The sequence below is a fragment of the Brachyistius frenatus genome, unplaced genomic scaffold (genome assembly GCF_029030835.1).
Source record: "Brachyistius frenatus isolate BFR_SWC_R1_liver_20210118 unplaced genomic scaffold, ASM2903083v1 Contig_213, whole genome shotgun sequence".
Classification (NCBI taxonomy): Eukaryota; Metazoa; Chordata; class Actinopteri; family Embiotocidae; genus Brachyistius; species Brachyistius frenatus.
Genome location: NW_027210812.1, coordinates 58,025 through 75,699, shown reverse-complemented (window position 1 = coordinate 75,699; position 17,675 = coordinate 58,025). Strand labels below are relative to the sequence as shown.

General features: G+C 44.5%; 1 protein-coding gene across 1 annotated transcript; it reads right to left on the bottom strand.

Annotated features, from left to right (window-relative positions):
- Positions 1-5,285: 5,285 nt before the first annotated feature.
- On the bottom strand, positions 5,286-17,314 carry ubtd1b (ubiquitin domain containing 1b). The gene is made up of 4 exons (XM_069719358.1): positions 16,645-17,314; positions 9,017-9,244; positions 8,706-8,863; positions 5,286-8,118 (listed from the first exon to the last, which is right to left on the bottom strand). Exons 1-4 carry the CDS (start codon positions 16,724-16,726, stop codon positions 7,849-7,851), a joined length of 738 nt encoding a protein of 245 aa, XP_069575459.1. The 5' UTR covers positions 16,727-17,314; the 3' UTR covers positions 5,286-7,848.
- Positions 17,315-17,675: the final 361 nt, after the last annotated feature.

Genomic DNA, 17,675 nt, shown 5'->3' with positions numbered 1-17,675 from the left:
TTAGCTTCGACGAGCCCTACGAGCACCAGCCAGCCAGCCAGCCAGCGAGCTGAGAGGGTCCGACCCCTTCATCCACTCTGGTTCCAGTGCTCTTGTTATTCCGCTTTGCATAACGATCCCCCTGTATTTACCCCACAGAGAGCACACGCTCTCCTCTCATAAACATCCCGATGACTCACGAGTGACCTCCAGTTCCTGTAAATCAGCGCAGCAGCTTATTCCACCGACGTCCAGTCCACGACACACCGACAGGGATCAGCGTGTAGAAATAATGGTGGGTGTTTGTTGGAAAGTAAGCCAGAACGACACGGAGCCCGCAGCTGCAGACGAGGGAGGATTAATAAAGGGTAAAAGACATTTGTATTCCCAGTAAAAACATTACCAGGACATTTTGGAGAGATGTTCAGTTTACTGTTTACTGCTGCTATGAAACAAAGCCTGCTGGGAAAATCCAACAAACGCAGCCAATGTTCTTCTTTTGCCAGATCATTAAAAAAAAAAAAAAAAAAAAAATCGAGCCATCACAGGAGGAAAAACTCAAAAGTAAATCTCCCATTTCGTGTCAAAATATTTGCTTTAACGGCAAACTGTGATTGAGGGAAATCACATGATATCTCGGTAATAAAAACAAAACAAAAAAAAACTGGAAAATGAAGACAAGTGGCAGCGACAAGTCAGAGCACCTCATCACGTTATCGTTGTTTTGGTCGCTCTGTGGGATTCTGGATTGTAAAAATTTCCACGACTACAACTGGGAAGAATGCAAGTCAGAACCTCAAGTTGGAAACGGTCAACATTTTTGAGGACTTTATTTTTTTTTCCGAGCTGCAGCTCTCTTCCAGATGCAATAAATATTAAATTGGACTTCCACCTTTTGTAATCGATCAAAAATACACCCAATGTGGCAAACCGTGCGCGATGTTCCACCTGCGGGCTCCTCGTCTGCAGATCCCCGACGTCCTTATATCCGGCTTTGGCTTCAAAACTTTGTTCCCGACCGTCGGCTTCCTGTTTTTCCACCTTTTTTTTTTCTTGTGGTGTTTTTGTGAAAGATCAACTTTGCTAACTTTGAACTTGGCGTGCAGGAGGCGACGTGCAGGTGACGCCAGCTTGTTGGAGAAGCTGAAATGCTACTTCGGGGTTGTTAAAAAAAAACAAAAAACCCAACGCGCAGCAGAATCTAACATAACGTGTTTCCTGTGCTCTTATTGATTTGGATAAATTACTTTTTATTTGTACCTAAAATCATCTAATCTTGGAAACTCAGACGTGACATTGATTCTGTGGCTCTGTGTCAGTTATGTGGCGGTGTGAGGCTCGGTTGGAGGTTCTGGGAAACGTTTCTCTTTCACTGCAGTCGGTTGCGCTTTGAAATCCAAACATTTCCATCGCTGTGATGTGCACAACTTTTACAAAGGTTTTGACAGTAATCGGTGTCGAGTTCTGTCGTGACGTGTACAGGTGCTCGATTTCCTGCTTGTCGCCCCCCCCGCCCCCCTCCTCCACCACCACCACCACCTGTTCCCCCGACCTGCCTCAGCTGTAGCCGCTCTGTAACCTTCACTGCTTTGATAAAGTAACAGAAAATACCGACATCATTACGTTGTTTAAGAGGGTAACCGCTTATTTGTAACTTTCCCAACACCGAGAGTAAAACCTTATCTGTCTGCACTCACCATCAACGCTGACCACCGAGCGTCTGCCCGGGAAACTGACGGTCAGTGGATCTGTGGAAGCTGCAGGAGTTCTAATTACAGACAGATTTGCTGTTTGAGTCCGGCTTTCTATGGACATTTGTTTTTTAACTTGATTTTCATTCACCACTCCCTGCACGGTGGACTTCTGACCGGACGGACCGCAGAATGTGGCCCCGGCCGATGGGCAAAGCGTGGGCGTAGCTTTGCTTTGTGATTCTGTGGTAATGATGGTGTTTGTTTGGGACTTTTTTTTTTGGAGGGGGCCGGGGGGGGGGATTTTTGGCCAAAATAAATATTTATTTACAATAATGAAATGCAGTATAGGCTGTACGGAAATGAAAGTTTTAAACAATGTTCTTGCACTTGAACATTGTGTTAAACTTCATCTCGTATAAAGAGACTTTGCAGTTCATTGGGAAGGATCAGTGTTAAACTTTACGACACTCTCAGTGGCGTTGCAGGGGGAGAAAGAAAAAAAAAAAGAGTCACGCATTGCGAAGTAGGAGTTACATAAAACATAAAGACTGACATCCAAAGTGAAATTAAAAATCACAAGCCAGTGACGGCGTTACGACCCCTCGTCTCTATCCAGGCCTTCAGCAGCTCTCCGAGGCGTCGGGGGTCATCCTGGGTCTGTCGGTGCAGGGAACAGAGCTTAGAATAAAGCTGACTGGGCGAGTGACCGCAAACACAGCGCTGCCTGTGAAATTCCACCGTCAAGAGGGGCTTTTTTTTTTTTTTTTTTTTTTCCAGGCCCGCTGCACCACAACCCTCCAGAGAACCTCTGCTGACTGTATTTGCAGAGACTGAAAAGTTGCCTCCCCACGTGCTTTTACATAGAAGTAAGAAAATGCTCTCATTGGCTGTTTACGGTGACAAAATCAGAGCGGAGCTGTTGCATTTTTCTGCTCTTTTCTGCCTCGCAGACAGCAAGTGATTCGTTTTCCAGTTCTGATGTGTTTGTAATAAACAGAAGGGGAAACAGGTTCATTATCAGAACCACTGCTGCTCACCGCAGTTCAGTGGCAAAAAGAGAAGAGCGCCATCTACAGAAAGTCAAACGGCATCGTCGTCGGTGACCTATTACCTTCCCGTGCATGCTGTTTGATTGACGGGCGGCTGCTCTTTGCCCAAAATGCCACCCTTTGATTACAAAACTTTTACTTTGAAAGGGGTCAAAAGTCAGTTGTGGTAGTGCAGGTGTAAATCCATCAGCGCACATCCCATAATTTCCTTTTGAAGGTCTTTAGCAAACGTGAAGATGAAAAACTTCTTAGGCTCCATCATTTTTTTTTTAACTTTGGACAACACTGCTGTAAATCATCTGATTAATGTCTGACTCAAAAACAAACAAAGTTATGTGTGCTTCATCTGCTGCTCTGCCCAGGAAGCCCCGGTTCATTTTAAGCGTTTGAATTAGAGCACAGCGCCATCTTGTGGTGGTGATAAATGCTTCAACATGTAATGAAACAAAATGTTCCTGGAAGAAAAGAACTCAAACACAAGCTATCATTTTTTTTTTTTTTTTTTTTAAACAATAGTTTGATTTATTCAACAGTTTAAAAACATAATTTTAAAATGAAATCAGCATACAAATGAAGTGTAAAATAATTTGCAGGTGTCACTCATCATCAAGACATGTCCCCATTGTGACTTAATTTCTCTTTTACTACAGATATATATATTTTTTTTACACATACTAAGATGACGGAGACGATATGAAAGACATGTCATGAGATCTTCGAGTCCTTCAGATATGGCTGTTCTTGTTTCAAAACCACGAGAGCGTTTTCTCTAACCGCCGTCTTCAGGGAGTTTTGAGTTTTTAAAAGACGAGGATAGAAATATACGCATGTCAAAAAAAAAAAAAAAAAAGTACAACCTACTATGGCTTTTATAACCAGCTGAATAAACACCTTCATATGCAGTTCAGATCCATCCGTGGACCCGTGTACATACATGCGCCCGACGTCATACAGGCCTTCCACGACAAGTCAAGACGTGTAGAAATGTAAGCTACCTTCCAGCCGGCGCAAGACAACAAACGTTTCGGCCGGTGTGGTGACGGTCGTCCGTTTTGCACCGCTCTCGACCGAAGTTCAACACATTCAAGGTGCTCGGTGAACGGAGACACCTGCAAAACGCTTCCTGTGGAAAACCGATGAGAAACGCCCACAAACAGAATGTGGTTGAAAGCTCTGGAAGAAAGCGGCCCGTTTGCAAAAAAAAAAAAAAAAAGATCAGATGCTCGGCAAACGCTGGAAATATATTTTACTGAATATTTGTAGGCAAAGTGTCACATTTGAAGTCGACATGTGAAGCCATGAAATGGATTTTGATGCAGTTTTGTGTACTTTAAAAAGACAGCATTTTGCGATGGCCTTGTTTGTAGGAACTAAACTAAAAAAAAAAAAAAATAAAAAAAAGATCCGACCGCAGGTGAAGTGGTTCAGGACACGGAGGAGTGAAATTCACAGCTTTAAAAAAAAATAAAATAAAATAAATCGCTAAAGAACCCAAATGTTTCTGGTGTTGTGATGTGGTTTTGCCCCGAAGGCTGACGAATGAGAAAAAACAAACACCACAGGAAACAACAGATGTTTTTTTTGTTTTTTTTTAACTCTGTCTGACCTCCGTGTCTGGGAATCCGCCAGCACTGGAACATCAAGGCTTTTTTTTTTTTTTTTTCTAAAGTTGACCAAACATTAAATTGTGTCGCGGTGCTCCGTGAAGGATGGAGACACCGGCATTTATTTCCCTTTTCAATTAACGTCCGACCAGTGAATTTGAAGGGTGCGCTGGGAGGGGAGGATAAAAGGCCGCGCAGACGGAGGATCCACGCAGACGGGGTTCAATTCGAACCTGCCGTCCTGCGACACCGCATTGAACTGCTTGAAGGACGCAGACTGGTTCTGGTAGCTGCTGCGGCACCAAACGAGATGGTTCCTATCGTGGTTCCCTGAGGGACACCTTAAAGCGCCGAAAGCCCTTTTACACTGTCGTAACATGTGGTCCCTTTTAAGTTTAACACGGCACGATGGCCACTGCTCAATCTTAAAACTGTTAAAAAAAAAGAAAGAAAAGAAAAGCAGAGCGTCTTGTCCACCTCGAGGCTCGGAGAGTCTCCGACCGTCACGGCCCGCCGAGCAGAATGCTGAATGGACACTTGCGAAATAAAACTGTGTAGGCATACTTTTTAATATTTACTGTGTAAAAGATGAGAGCCCGGTGGGGCCCAGTGGTCAAGGCGACAGCTGGGAATACATTTCAAAGTGACAAACATTAAAACGGTTGGAACCACCGACAGAGGCAGCTGATTATCTGACACAGGCTTGTACCCGACAACGCTTCAACCATCACTAACGGCTGGTTTCTAATGAAATCTGCAATCAGAAACAGAACTGACATGAGGTCCATTGTATTGCACACGCGGAGAGAAATGCTCGTTCAAGTTTGCATACGATGATTAGGAAATATCCCTTTAAGAACCAGGAGGTGGAGGGGAAAAGGAAGTGCGACGAGGCTCAGGGATGAAACGGGTTAGAAGAAAAACAAACAAACAAATAAACAATTTAAAAAAAAAAAAAAAAAACCCAGCAAGAGCTTCCTGATGTGGTTGAGCTGTGGCTCGGGTCGGTTTTATTCCCTCTGTGATGATACGGGTGGAGAAGTGCATGGTCGGAGCGGCGAATGAAAACAACGAGCTGGAGACTTGTGTGGTGGGGTGAACACAACAACAACAACAACAACAAAAAAGTATTTTATCAAAAAAGAATGTCTGACCGCTCAGCCCTGAATAGGTCACGTCCGATTTTTAACAAAACAACTGACGCTAACGTGACCTGGAAGTGTCTGCGATGCACACGTGTATCCTGTGATATTTTGTTAGGTTTGTTGTTGTTGGTTTTTTTTTGGTTTTTTTTTCAAATATTGAGAAATAGATTGTAGATTTTAGGTGCCCGGAAAAAGAAACACACAAGTCTGAAAACTTTAAATTGCGTCTGTAAACTCGGCCGTATTTAACAAACACGTCCTGCAGAGGTCAAATGTCACGCGTCTCCACTTGGTTTTAAAATCCAGGTCAGTGTGAACCGTCACGACACGACGCGGTGGTGGAAATATGTAAACCGTGTAAAAGAGTGGTAGGATCGGTGTTCGAATGCGTTTCCAGTCGTTAAGATCGTCGGGCCCGAGGGGAACTTCGGCGTGAAGTCGGTCTTGTTTTGCTTGTGCCGTCTTGGCAGCCACTTAGGTCGGCGACAAAGCTGTTGCTTTTCCACTTCGAATCTTTGTTCTTCAGCGATTCGAGTGTGAAGCCGACCAGATGTTCGGTATCTCCGTACTGTACGTAAAAAGCAGAACTTCAAAGCTCAGCGTGAAACTGAGGAAAAAGTCAAATGGCTCGTTCGCTGCGTTTTCTGCCACTGGGAGATAAATCTTGATCTTTTTTTAATCTCGTATTCTTTAACCATCTAACAAGAAAGCGACCACATGAAAGACTGATCGGCTAAAATGATGAATTTGGTTCGTTTTATCAAGGTGTGTGACGACTTTTTTTTCAACATGGTGACAATCTTTTCAAACAAATCTGTGACCAAAGGGTCACTCCACCGCTTTAGTAGTTCACTTTCATAAAGTTGGAGGATTTTGAGGAGAGATTTAAAAAAAGAAAGGTTAAATTAAAGCAGCAGAGGCCGTAATATGTCAACTTTCATCCCTAGTTTTGATTCAAGCTCCAAAAAAAAAAAAAAAAAAAAAAAAAACCTCCTACAATTCCCATAATGCAACAGGATCGCGTGTTAAGATTTGACATGGCGGGTAAGCGGATTGTCACGTGTTAAGCGCTGGATATAAATACGCCCTGCAGGGGTCGCTAGAACTGCAACTGAAAATCCCCAGCTTTTTGCGACCTTTCAGCTCCTTGTTTTGACTCACCGCTCCACATCAAAGCCATCTGTACCGCTGGTGAAGAACAAATGAACCAACGTGATAAAGTTCCCGGAACCACATCAAGAATAGAAGGCGAATGAATCCCGGATTTACATTCATCAGGTGGTGACGAAAACAACAAGGAGCAACTGAACTGATCTTTTCGGAGGTTTGTTTCGCCTCCTGGTGGTCGCGGTCGGTAACGCAGCCGCTGAGATCCGACCGGTTGCGTGGGACTTTCCCTCCACAAATGGCACGACTGACTAAAGCTACGACCTGTGCGCCCGTCCGCCTCCCGAGAGCTACGTCGAACTGAAATGGGCCGAATGCACATAAACACCCATCATTAAGTTTTGTCTGCAATATTTATGAAATCTTGAAAAAAAAAAAAAAAAAAAAAAGGCAGCAGTTATAGCTTATAGTGATCTAAGAGTTCCTGAATCTAAAAAAAAAATAAATTAAAAAAATACACAAGGCTTAGGCTAGCGGGGGAAAACTCACGTCTTTCAGGACGTTAAGCCTTACTTTGTTGTTGTTGTTTCGTAGAAGGCACACAAACTACCACAAAAGAATAGTAATAATCTTTGAATGTGCAAAAAAGCTCAGTTTACATTATTTCCTCGATAAAAGAAAGAAGGGTGGCGCGGGGCGAGAGAGAGAGAGAGAGAGAGAGAGAGAGAGAGATAGGAAGAAAATGTTCAACATCGCGCTCTCTGCCTTCTTTCCCTGTTTCTGTGGAGAACGAGGCTGCAGGTCAGTCCACGAGTGTCTTGGTAGAAATGTGCTTTAAGAACCAACACAAACACACTCTGCATTTCCTGCGTTGGCACTTCAGTTAGCACGAGCGCAGACAAAAGGGCGGAGGCCGAGGTCACGCGTGCGGCTGTGACGCGCACGTTTTGTATGCGGCTGAACAAGGCTGCACTCCAAACAAGACGGTTTTGGAAAGAGGATGTCGTGGAGTCGGTGCGGTGACTGGAACAACTCAGCAGACCTCACTGGAAAAAATTAAATAAAAACACAACCACACACTTGACATGAAAGAAAGCAGCACTTCAGAGTCTCTCCCTCACGCTTTTGTTTTACTCCAAAGCAGTTTCGTGCCTCCTCAGTTCATTTTTCTTTCAGTAACGGTAGCTGTTGTCAAAAAGAATAAGTTATCCAGCATTAGGAGGCGCCTGTGGTCCTTCAGTGTCCCTCCATCGTCCCTCTTCGTCCTCAGTCATTCGGACGCGGGCTCGGAGGCGGCGGTGGTCGGGGACGGCTTGGGCGCTCGGAGGGCCTGCGGGTTGACGATGACCTGGATCACGAAGTCCTTCTGGATCTTGGTGTCTTGCAGCCGCGTCTTGTCCGTGAGCAGCTTCCCGGAGAAGAACCAGCGCTGGTGGGCGGCGTCGATGTCCTCCTGGGCCTGCAGCTGCTTCTTCAGCTGCCCGATGGTGTCGGCCATGCTGGCGCTGAGACGCAGGTCTTTTCCTGTGGACAGACGTACCTGCACAGGAACAGAAGGTGTGAGAAAGATGGTGAGAACCCGTCTGGGCAGAACCAAACCCTGCCGGGCTCCGGTGGGCGCAGTCGGACCGTCGTGGGAACTGAGCTCCCCTGGTCTGGATCCACCACATGAGGAGGTGGCAGTCAGCCAGTGTCTCTTTCCTTTGGCTTCCATTTTGTTTGCTTTTGCTTTTGTTTATGTCCCTTTTAGTTATGTAAAAATAAACGCATTTCTTTCTACAACTCACGTGTGGTCTCCCCTCTTTTGTCCGACCTCGAGGCGGGTTGTGACGCAATTTAAAAAAAAAAAAAAAAACTCTGCATGGAGAGGTGGAACAAAGTGACACTTAACGCGGTTGGCAGCTTCTTCGAGACATTAGTTCGAACCACACTTGTGCGGGACCGAGTATCAAACTTCTAGACTTTGACGCCAACCAAAGTGCTTCGATACGATCGAGTGGGCCGTCACAATTATGACGAAAACCATGGCTCGTCCCCATCTATGGGTTACTACGGCGATGAACCACTTGACTCCTCACATAGTGGGTGAAGCAACACATCCTTCCGCATCCGTTCTCATCACCGTACCTTGAGCTGGAATTCCTTCTTGGGGGCCACCGCAGGTTCAGGGCTGTCGCTGGGGTCGTCGTCGCTGCGCTCTGAGATGAGGTTGACGGGCGGCACCAGGCAGTAGACGGGCAGCTGGTAGCGGTTCCCGAGTTCATCGTAACACTCTGTGAGAGTACCTGAGGAAAGAAAACGGGGGAGGCCGTCAATCAAATGTACGACCGGGGAAACGGCTCATTTTGTGTGTATTCTGCGACTTCCGTCTTTTTCCTCCGACGATTCAGAAAGAAGGAAGAAGTCTTTCTGCGTCGTGTTGCGCGGTCGCTCCTCACCGTGTGGCAGTGTGATACTGGCTCCGTCCACTATCGCCTGGGCTAGCTCGTGGTCGTTACACTCCAGGGCCACAGCGGCGGCTTTCAGGGCGTCCCAGATCTCCTTCCGGCCCTCGAACGCCGGCGCCGTGTCCCAGAATTCGTCCCGCTTGCTCCGCAGCTGGCCCTCCGTCATCGGGTAGTCGCTCTTCCACTTGGGCCGGTCTTTTTTCAGCGGCTCGTTGCGTCCTGCGGTCGGTACGGGTGGAGTTGTTTAAGCGCGTTCAACATATATTTCGGATTTATTTACACCGATTGTTGTTATTAACATATCCGTTTAATGTTGATAAACTTAAAGAGACGGATGATCAGAAGTTACTTTAAACACACAGACGGGCATGGTGTCACACAGCATCCTGGAAACACCTCATTAACATGCGCCCTGTACGTTTCTGTAAAGTATCTGAAGCTGCCCGCGGCAGGTTCATCGTAGACTAAACATGTATTTACGTTTAATGTCTCTCGGCAAAAGATTTCGAACGGACATCACTGGAAAGCTGCACTGCTCTGTCGCGGTCACACGAACACAGTTTTTCTATCGTCTGCGTGTTAAAATGTGTGAACGTGAACGACTGCAGAGAAGAAGCAGATTTTAACAGCAATAAACCGCCAGCAGACAGAAACGCCGGCTGTCGCCAGAGATCGCGAACATCCCGCTCCAACATGTCGTCTCCATCTAAAATTAGGTCTTTCAGAGTTTGCAATATGCATGAAGCATGTGCAGCCTATATCTGTCTGTGTAACCGTAGCTGCGTTTCTCACCATTCAATATTAAACACGGAGCACACCTCGGCCAGGCGAGCACTTCTTTAAGTGGAGGGAGAAGAGGAGGGTCCGAAGACTCTGCTGTCACCATCCGCCAATCGGCTTGTTGCTCCTCGCTGATCGAAACACTCTACAGGCTCCTAAATGGTGGATGAGCTCCCCATCGACATCAGGACAGCAGGAAGTCTGCACATCTTCTGCCGCAAACTAAAAACACACCTCTTCCGACTTGACCTTGAATAGGAGAACTTTAGTAGCGCTTAAAATGTCACTTACTGATGGCACTTTGTAGTTTGGCTTTCTTGAAGAAAATTGTATTTTCTTGATTCTTGTTGTTCTGGGTTTTGTACCCTCATGGTTGAAATGCACTTATTGTAAGTCGCTTTGGATAAAAGCGTCAGCTAAATGTAATGTAATTTACTGTCACAGTTTGTGTCATTGCTGCGGTGACAGAAGAGAAATCTATGATTGAAACGGGTGCCGAATGTCAGCCGTTCTAGTTTATGTCTTCAAAAAGCACTTTCGGGGCCCTTTAAAATCCAGGACAAACCCTGCATCAGTTTGTTTATAAATGGCTGCGAGGCTGAGACGCAGTGGACTGATGGAAAATGAAGAGGAGTATAAAAGGAGACAGCACTTGTCCAACAGGTCTCCTTTCTTTCCAACTAATTATATAAAGTGCGGGCGGCTCGGGAGGAGTAATTTGTCTGGTGTAGGATTATTTGGAAGTGAAGCACCACTTCCTCACCACCACTTCCTCACCACCACTCAGCTAATAGACATGTGGTGTCTGTGCGAGAGACCAGTAGGACCACGTAGTGCAACCAAAGACGCATATTCAAATGTATTTACACACATGAGGTGGTGATATTTAACAGTCAAAACTCACAACAAACCAAACCTCTTATGAAACAAGAACATGTTTATGCCTTTGTGGCCTGAATTTATTTGTTGACATTTAATTGTGGTGCAAGCTACAATATCAATCGTATTCATTTATAATTCATTTATCTTTTCTGAATTTATGTTACAAAGTGCGTCATACAAAAAGAAGCCGTGGAGCCAGACAAGCTGTAAAATGCTGTGACACAATGAAGTAAAGCAGTGACAAATAAAAGAATTACAGTAAAAATAACACAAATCTGAGCAATAAAACACGGTGTCAAAGGAATTTAGGTTCCTTACTAAAATCAACCAATTCTTACAACAAATGTTCCCACATTTTTTCAGACTATGTACCAAACTAAAGTCCCCGTTAGAAATTCCCTGATTTAACGATGCAGTCGCCTCAGAAATGCCTAAACAACAACAACAACAAAAGGCTGCTGTTTCAAAGTGAGAGAACACGTTTACATCTCTTGTTAAAAAAGCAGCTCTGACTCTTCTGCAGCATTTAAAGCTTCGTCTGAACCGTCAGCGTTGCCACTTTCCTCTCAACAGTTTTTTTGGGACCTTGCAGCCATTTCTAAATCGCTCCCGGTCCACCTGCTGAAACGATCAATGACTGAGGGGTCGTGATCCGACCGCGTCGAGCCAACGTAATGTCAGATGTGACGTCAGCCTATGTGGCTCGGCGCGGGCAAACTCTACTTCTAAAGTGATTAACATCATTGTAACGTGGCCGTGTAATAACTGTTTATATGCTTTTATGGTGATAAAGCTTTAGGACAGTTTGAGGGCAGTCAGCGGTGCAGCCGGGTTCCACCAGGTGGAGCAGAACCACAGTTTTAGGATAAACACATCATCAATACACTACAGGGTTTTTTTTGTTTTTTTTTACAGCACCAAAGACATTATATTATACATTCATTACAGGAAAATGCTTAGATTTTGTCCAAATAGCTGCCTAGCAACCACCTCCATTACCTCAGTACCTCGATATCTTCCGTTTACTGCAGATCCTTCCTCTCTGAAAAGTGTCTGGCCCATAAACCCGTTTCTGGCTGTTAAACAACAGGCATCCCAGAGTCTGGTCAGGAAATAGTCACGTAAGCGTTGTGTCTGTACTGTCATTGCATGTCTAGCGTGCCCTCCTTCAATCTGGACTCCCTCTAAAGACCCACTGAGCTTCACTGTGCACCAGAGAAAAGACTAAATAAGTTTAGGTCATAATGAAATGAACCGTGGTTAGAGGGCTAGATGTACAATTCATGGGAATAAGTGTGGTTTTGTGTGTGTGCGAGAAGCAGGCAGCACCAAAAGAAAGCGAGTCAAAGGGACGACCTCGTCGTACCAAAAAGGAGACATAATGCATCGCAGACACATGAAGCAACATCAGGGTGTTTTTCACCCTGCTGGCCTCGTAAAAGCAGGTGAACACGTGACGAGGCTACGATCAACTGGCTCGTGTTTACGAGCTTTAATGTGAAGCGGCATGAACAAGGCTGGAGGACCATATACGTTGCTATATGTCCGGTAAACAAAAACAAACAGCTATAGGTGGCAGTAAAAGGATGATGTGATTCCTGGAAATAAAATAAAAAAAAGTTTAATAAAATGTTGCTCTGGCCTTGTAAAGACGTTTAAGAGACTCACATTCCCCTGACGTGAGGCAAATCATAAAAGTGGGGCGTTCGTTTGTGTTTCCCTTTTAAAAACAGCGAAAACATGCAGCGGAGCGCCGGATGGATGGATGGATGGATGGACGGACGGACGAATGGATACGGACGGATGGATGGATGGACGGACGGATGAATGGATGGATGGACGGATTGACCCGACGCAGACCGCGTGGACGTACGACTGCGACACACGTAGCCTCCCGCACGCCGTCTCTTCCCTGTAGCTGCTCATCTTATCGCCACAGCAGCGCTTTCTGTTGTCTGCAGCTGGAGATAAAAGTTGGCCTCTGTGGCATCCATGATGTTAATTTGAAAACATCCGCAGCAGACCGGGAGCGAATGAAACCGATCCCGCCGAGACAAGAGACTCGCCTCCAAAATGAAGACCAGTTTCGCTTGTTCCCCACCGGCTCAACGCCTCGGCACCGGCAGAAGTCTTATCTTTCCTTTCAACTTGAATTTCTTTGTTGATTCCCGAGACGGCAGAAGATCTCAAACGGAGCTGGAAACGAACCTTTTTAGTAGCAAAGTGGAAAATGTTGAAGTAACACGGGCTTGAGTGACAGTTTATTACATATATTTATACAGTGTGCGTGTTTGTGCCCCTCAGCTTGTATGAAATTATGATGTGGAAGCAAGTGGAGGACTATAGAAGTGGAAGACTGCAGTACTAGTTATACGTCTAAAATTAGTGAAGCTTTTTAAAACAATGAAACATTCAAAGTGACTCGTTGACAGTTGGACACATTGAAAACAGTGTTTGAAACGTTGCCGCATCTTTTTTCTTCTTTTTTTTTTTTTAGATCACTGAAACAAACAATTTTTTTTTTAAACATTGAAACTGTTTAAAAAAAAAAAAAAAACATTTCAAATTACAACAGTAGGTCAAAACCTATTACATGGCTGGACCGTGTGTGAAAGGCTGAAGGGCTTTTAATTTGAAATGAGTGCTTTTAATTTGAAACTAGGACTCAGGCTGCCACGATTTATTGTCAGACAAATAATTGCAATTAAAAATCCGTCCTTTTCTTGTTAATTTTATGCCACTATTAGAGTACAAGCCTAAATCATAGTTGAATAATATCCATTCACCTTATGTGGTGTTGGTCTTTGGAGCTAAATCTATGATGTTGATGTTAAGAGATGGTTATAAAAATGTGGTTGGTTGAACAGAAGTTAATCAATGTCGTGCTCTTCTCTTCTCTGGCTCGCACATCGTCTAATTTTAGGCGCAAACGCGGAAAAAAAGCTCCACTGGCACTGTAGAGTCCTGACAAACTGGGCTTTTAGTCTATCATTAAATAGATTTTCTGCCCTTTTTGTTGAGTACGACTACAACACTCACTGTAGGTACTGATGTTACCTCATCAGAGCAATAAAGTGCTGCAGAGCACAAAGTATAGCCTGACTGATACTGGATTTGTGAGGCTAAAATCAATATACGAGATACACCAGCCAATATGTGTACGTTTTAGTCCCATCGACGCAGCTGACTTTTAACAAACAGCGGGACATTTTAGCTTGTAAATGTAATGCTTTTTTTTCCCCCTGTAACTTTTAATCAATGCCAACAAGAGCCACTTCCACATTACAGTCCATCTATCGTGACACAAGGTATTTGTCCTAAATGAGCATGAGTCTTTGCAGGAGTGTATTTCAGACTTGAGGATGCAAATGAGCCTTTTCTGTCCTTCAGTCTGTGGTGCAACACACAAATCACCGAGCCGCCTCATCCAAAGGAAGTCACAAAGTCTTCCCTGCAGGGCAAAAGTAGCAATCAATTAACCCAAATAGTTCAAATTAAAAGAGATGTCTTGCGTATTTGACCTCGTCCTCTCACATAGCTGTCTGTCTGCCTGAGGGTGTGTTAAGCAGAGTAGATCCAGTTGCGAAAGAGAAGCCAGTCAATGACGCAGCAGGACATGATGTGACTTGTTCTTTTTGACTGAAGCTGCAGAGAGAGTCTGTTGATACCAATCAGGTTGGGAAATCACCGCGAGCCGCCGCCAAAAACCCGAGGAATCTTGGCTGTGAAGGCTTTGACTTTAAATAAACACTTTGGCAGACGACAAAGACACACATATTACTTCAAGGTCATGTTGGTCGCTAAAAATCTATATGGAGGTGTTTGTTAGTGATGCGGTCATGTTGCCAGGGGTCAGGAAAGTCGACGTTTCTAATGAAGAAAGCTGGAATCAAGCTTTGAAACCTCCCGAACTTCTGATGGAAACTGGAGATAATTCCTGCTGGCAAAAAGACTGACTGAAAAATGTTCCATCAGTGACAAACAAAAGGGACACAACTCGCATCCAAATGAATAACAGACAGAGATTTCTCAACAGTCACAATAACATGAAGATTTAACTGAACTGCAATTACACTGCATTTATACTTGCTGCTAAGAATCTCCAGCAAAAAAGGAATCTGAGAAAGAGAAGTAACTCTGATATGAAATCAGTTTCTTTATATTAAATTCAGCAACTTTTTTTTGTTTTTGTTTTAAGTACAATGACTATCCACTACAACCATTTAAAAGATTTTGCCAATTGCTGGATTTTAGAGCTGCAGATAACAATTATTTTCATTATCTTGATTAATCCATCAGCTGTTTGGTGTCTAAAATGTCAGAAAATGGTAAAAAAAAAAAGAAAATTCGACAAGTGTTTCCCAAAATCTAGTCTAAAAATGTCTTCTTGTGTCTCGACCAACAGTCCACAACCAAAAGACCTGCAGTTTATTATCATAGAGGACAAAGAAGCTGCAATCAGAACATTTGATGTTATTCGTTTACTTGAAAAATGACTCAACATGATTAATCGATAATCAGAATAATTCGTGGTTAATTTTCTGTTGATCAACTAATCAATGCAGCTCACTGGATGGACAAACATTTGGAGGCTGAAGGTCTTTTCCCGTCCTTCTTAAGTTTGTCATAACATTCATAGATAAGTCTATGAAGGAAGTCTGTGAAGTCTCTAATCATACAATACAAAGTGTATTTTCAAGCATTTATCATATGAAGTGCTAAATATTATTGTCTTTGTTGTCTGGGGTCAAAACTTTGCAGAACTTCACACCGTCTGCCAATTCAGCTGCACGGCGCCTGTGTGTGTGTGTGTGTGTGTGTGTGTGTGTGTGTGTGTGTGTGTGTGTGTGTGTGTGTGTGTGTGTGCGTGTTCAGTTTAGTCTGGTTGTAAATATCACGTTTACGCGTGCTAAGTGCTGAAGCAGTGGTCCAGATTCCATCTATCAAAGACAAGTAAAAGAACCGAACGTGTCCGTTCACTGGTGTTTATCTTCGGAGGAATGTTATCTTCCGGGAAGGTGCAGAACTAACGGACATGAACTCCAGCGCCTGATGTGAAAATCCAACAGATCAGAAACTTCCAGGATCAGTGTAACCTCTGCTAATTTGTTGGCAGTTACAGTAATCACAGCGCCCTCCACTGAAATATGGGGCTCACAGGACAACGTCAACACTTACAAGACAGCGATTCATCCTTCAAGCTTACTATTGTGGTGGATTAGGAGTGAGACTTGTATTGTTGGGTGAGAAAGTTGTCATCCTTCTTAAAAGGTGCATTGCCACAAGGCAGCTACGGGAAAGGAACTTACTCCAAACTGGGACCAAAGGAAAGTGGTTACATCTGCAGTCGGGGAAAAACCTGCTCAAACAGCAGGTGAACTTTAAATACACACAACGAACCACATGTCTGCATCCGTCTGACAGAAACCTGCTTCCTATTCAAAATGCCAAAAATGCAAACCAGTACCGGATTTCTTCCCCTTTATTTGCAGTTGTGCAATCTCTTACTTCAGCGTTCGTACCTGCACAATATAATCACTATCTGATGCGAGTTAAACCTTTGTACACACTTCTGTAGAAGGTCGATGATCGTTTTTAAGTGCGAAAATATTCTCTGAAGGAATCGAAACGTCTCAGAGAAAGACCACCGTGCCATACAGCTCTCTCTACAGCTCAGCAATCAAGTTTCTCAACAGAAAACAAATGTAAAGCAAGCATGTGAAACCTGATCAGAAGTAGTGACTCGAGATGCTCTTTGAGTTACAGTCTGACGCAGGAGTGAAATACACCTGGGTACAGAGTCTCAGGCGACCTGGGACCTGGAGGGGTTAACACACTGAACGAGTCAAAGACCTCAAAAACAGGATTATTTCGCGATGAAAAGATAAAGACACCCGTCGTTGCAAAAAAAAACAAGATTTGTTGTGATTTAAAGAAGCACCCAAACCAAACCTTACCTCCTCGTCCACCGTTCCTGGAGGAGCCTCGGCTCTGTGTGTCGTCCCAGCCTTCCCAGTATCTCCCCACACATCCCCCCATGGTGGTGAGCGGGCTGCAGACGGGTCTCACTAGCCGAACAGGGGGCCCATTGCGGACGAGGACGATGAACTAGGTCCGATGATGAAGATGAAGAGGAGGAGGAGGAGGACGGGTCGCTGGTAGAGCGCCGTGAGCTTGATATGTCATCCGTAACCACAACGAGGGCAACGACCGGAGGTGTTTAAAAGCACTTTTGATAATCAATAACTCTGAAATCGTGGTTTTCTCTCTTTATCAAGAAATACTGCCACGAAACCCGAAGCTCGTGGCCCTCACGAGCGTTATTAGGAGTTTGGCTGCCAACCCAGCGACATCTGCCAAACACGTCTTTTTTTTTTCTTTCTTTCTTTCTTTTTTTTTTTTTTTAAAGTGATAGGAAAGAACCAGCACGTGTCTGATAACCAACTCGCCTGTTGAGTGTGTTTAGCTGTAAGTGATGTCGACCAGCAGTCCGCGCACCTTTCTCGCTAACGGGCTAACAGGGCCAACCAGCTAGCTTACCACAACATCAGTAAACACAAACTTCCGCGCGCTCGACATGATTTCCGTGCCTCTCCGCGTATATGTTTTAGGTTGTCACAGTTTCCTCCTCCTCCTTCCCCCACCCCCCACCCCCCCACAAGCCCTCAACAAGAAGCGGCACTTCACTTCTTTGACGCCGTCTCCGGATGTTTTTCCTTCTTTATATCCAACCAAAACGTGACTTCCCTCTCGGCTGGTGAGAAGGTGACTAGTAGCGTTGAGCTCGCGACACCCAACTTTTTACGCCTGCGCGTGAGCACGCCGGAAGGTGTTGTGTTCACTTACCTCGGGAAGAAACGCATTCACGAATGAACGCGTCGGCAAATACATGTGAAACTGACCGAGGTATTATATACCTAGTACATACAGCAACGTTTTTTTTTTTAGTTTTTTTTTAAAATATGAGTATATCTTTTGTATTGATACT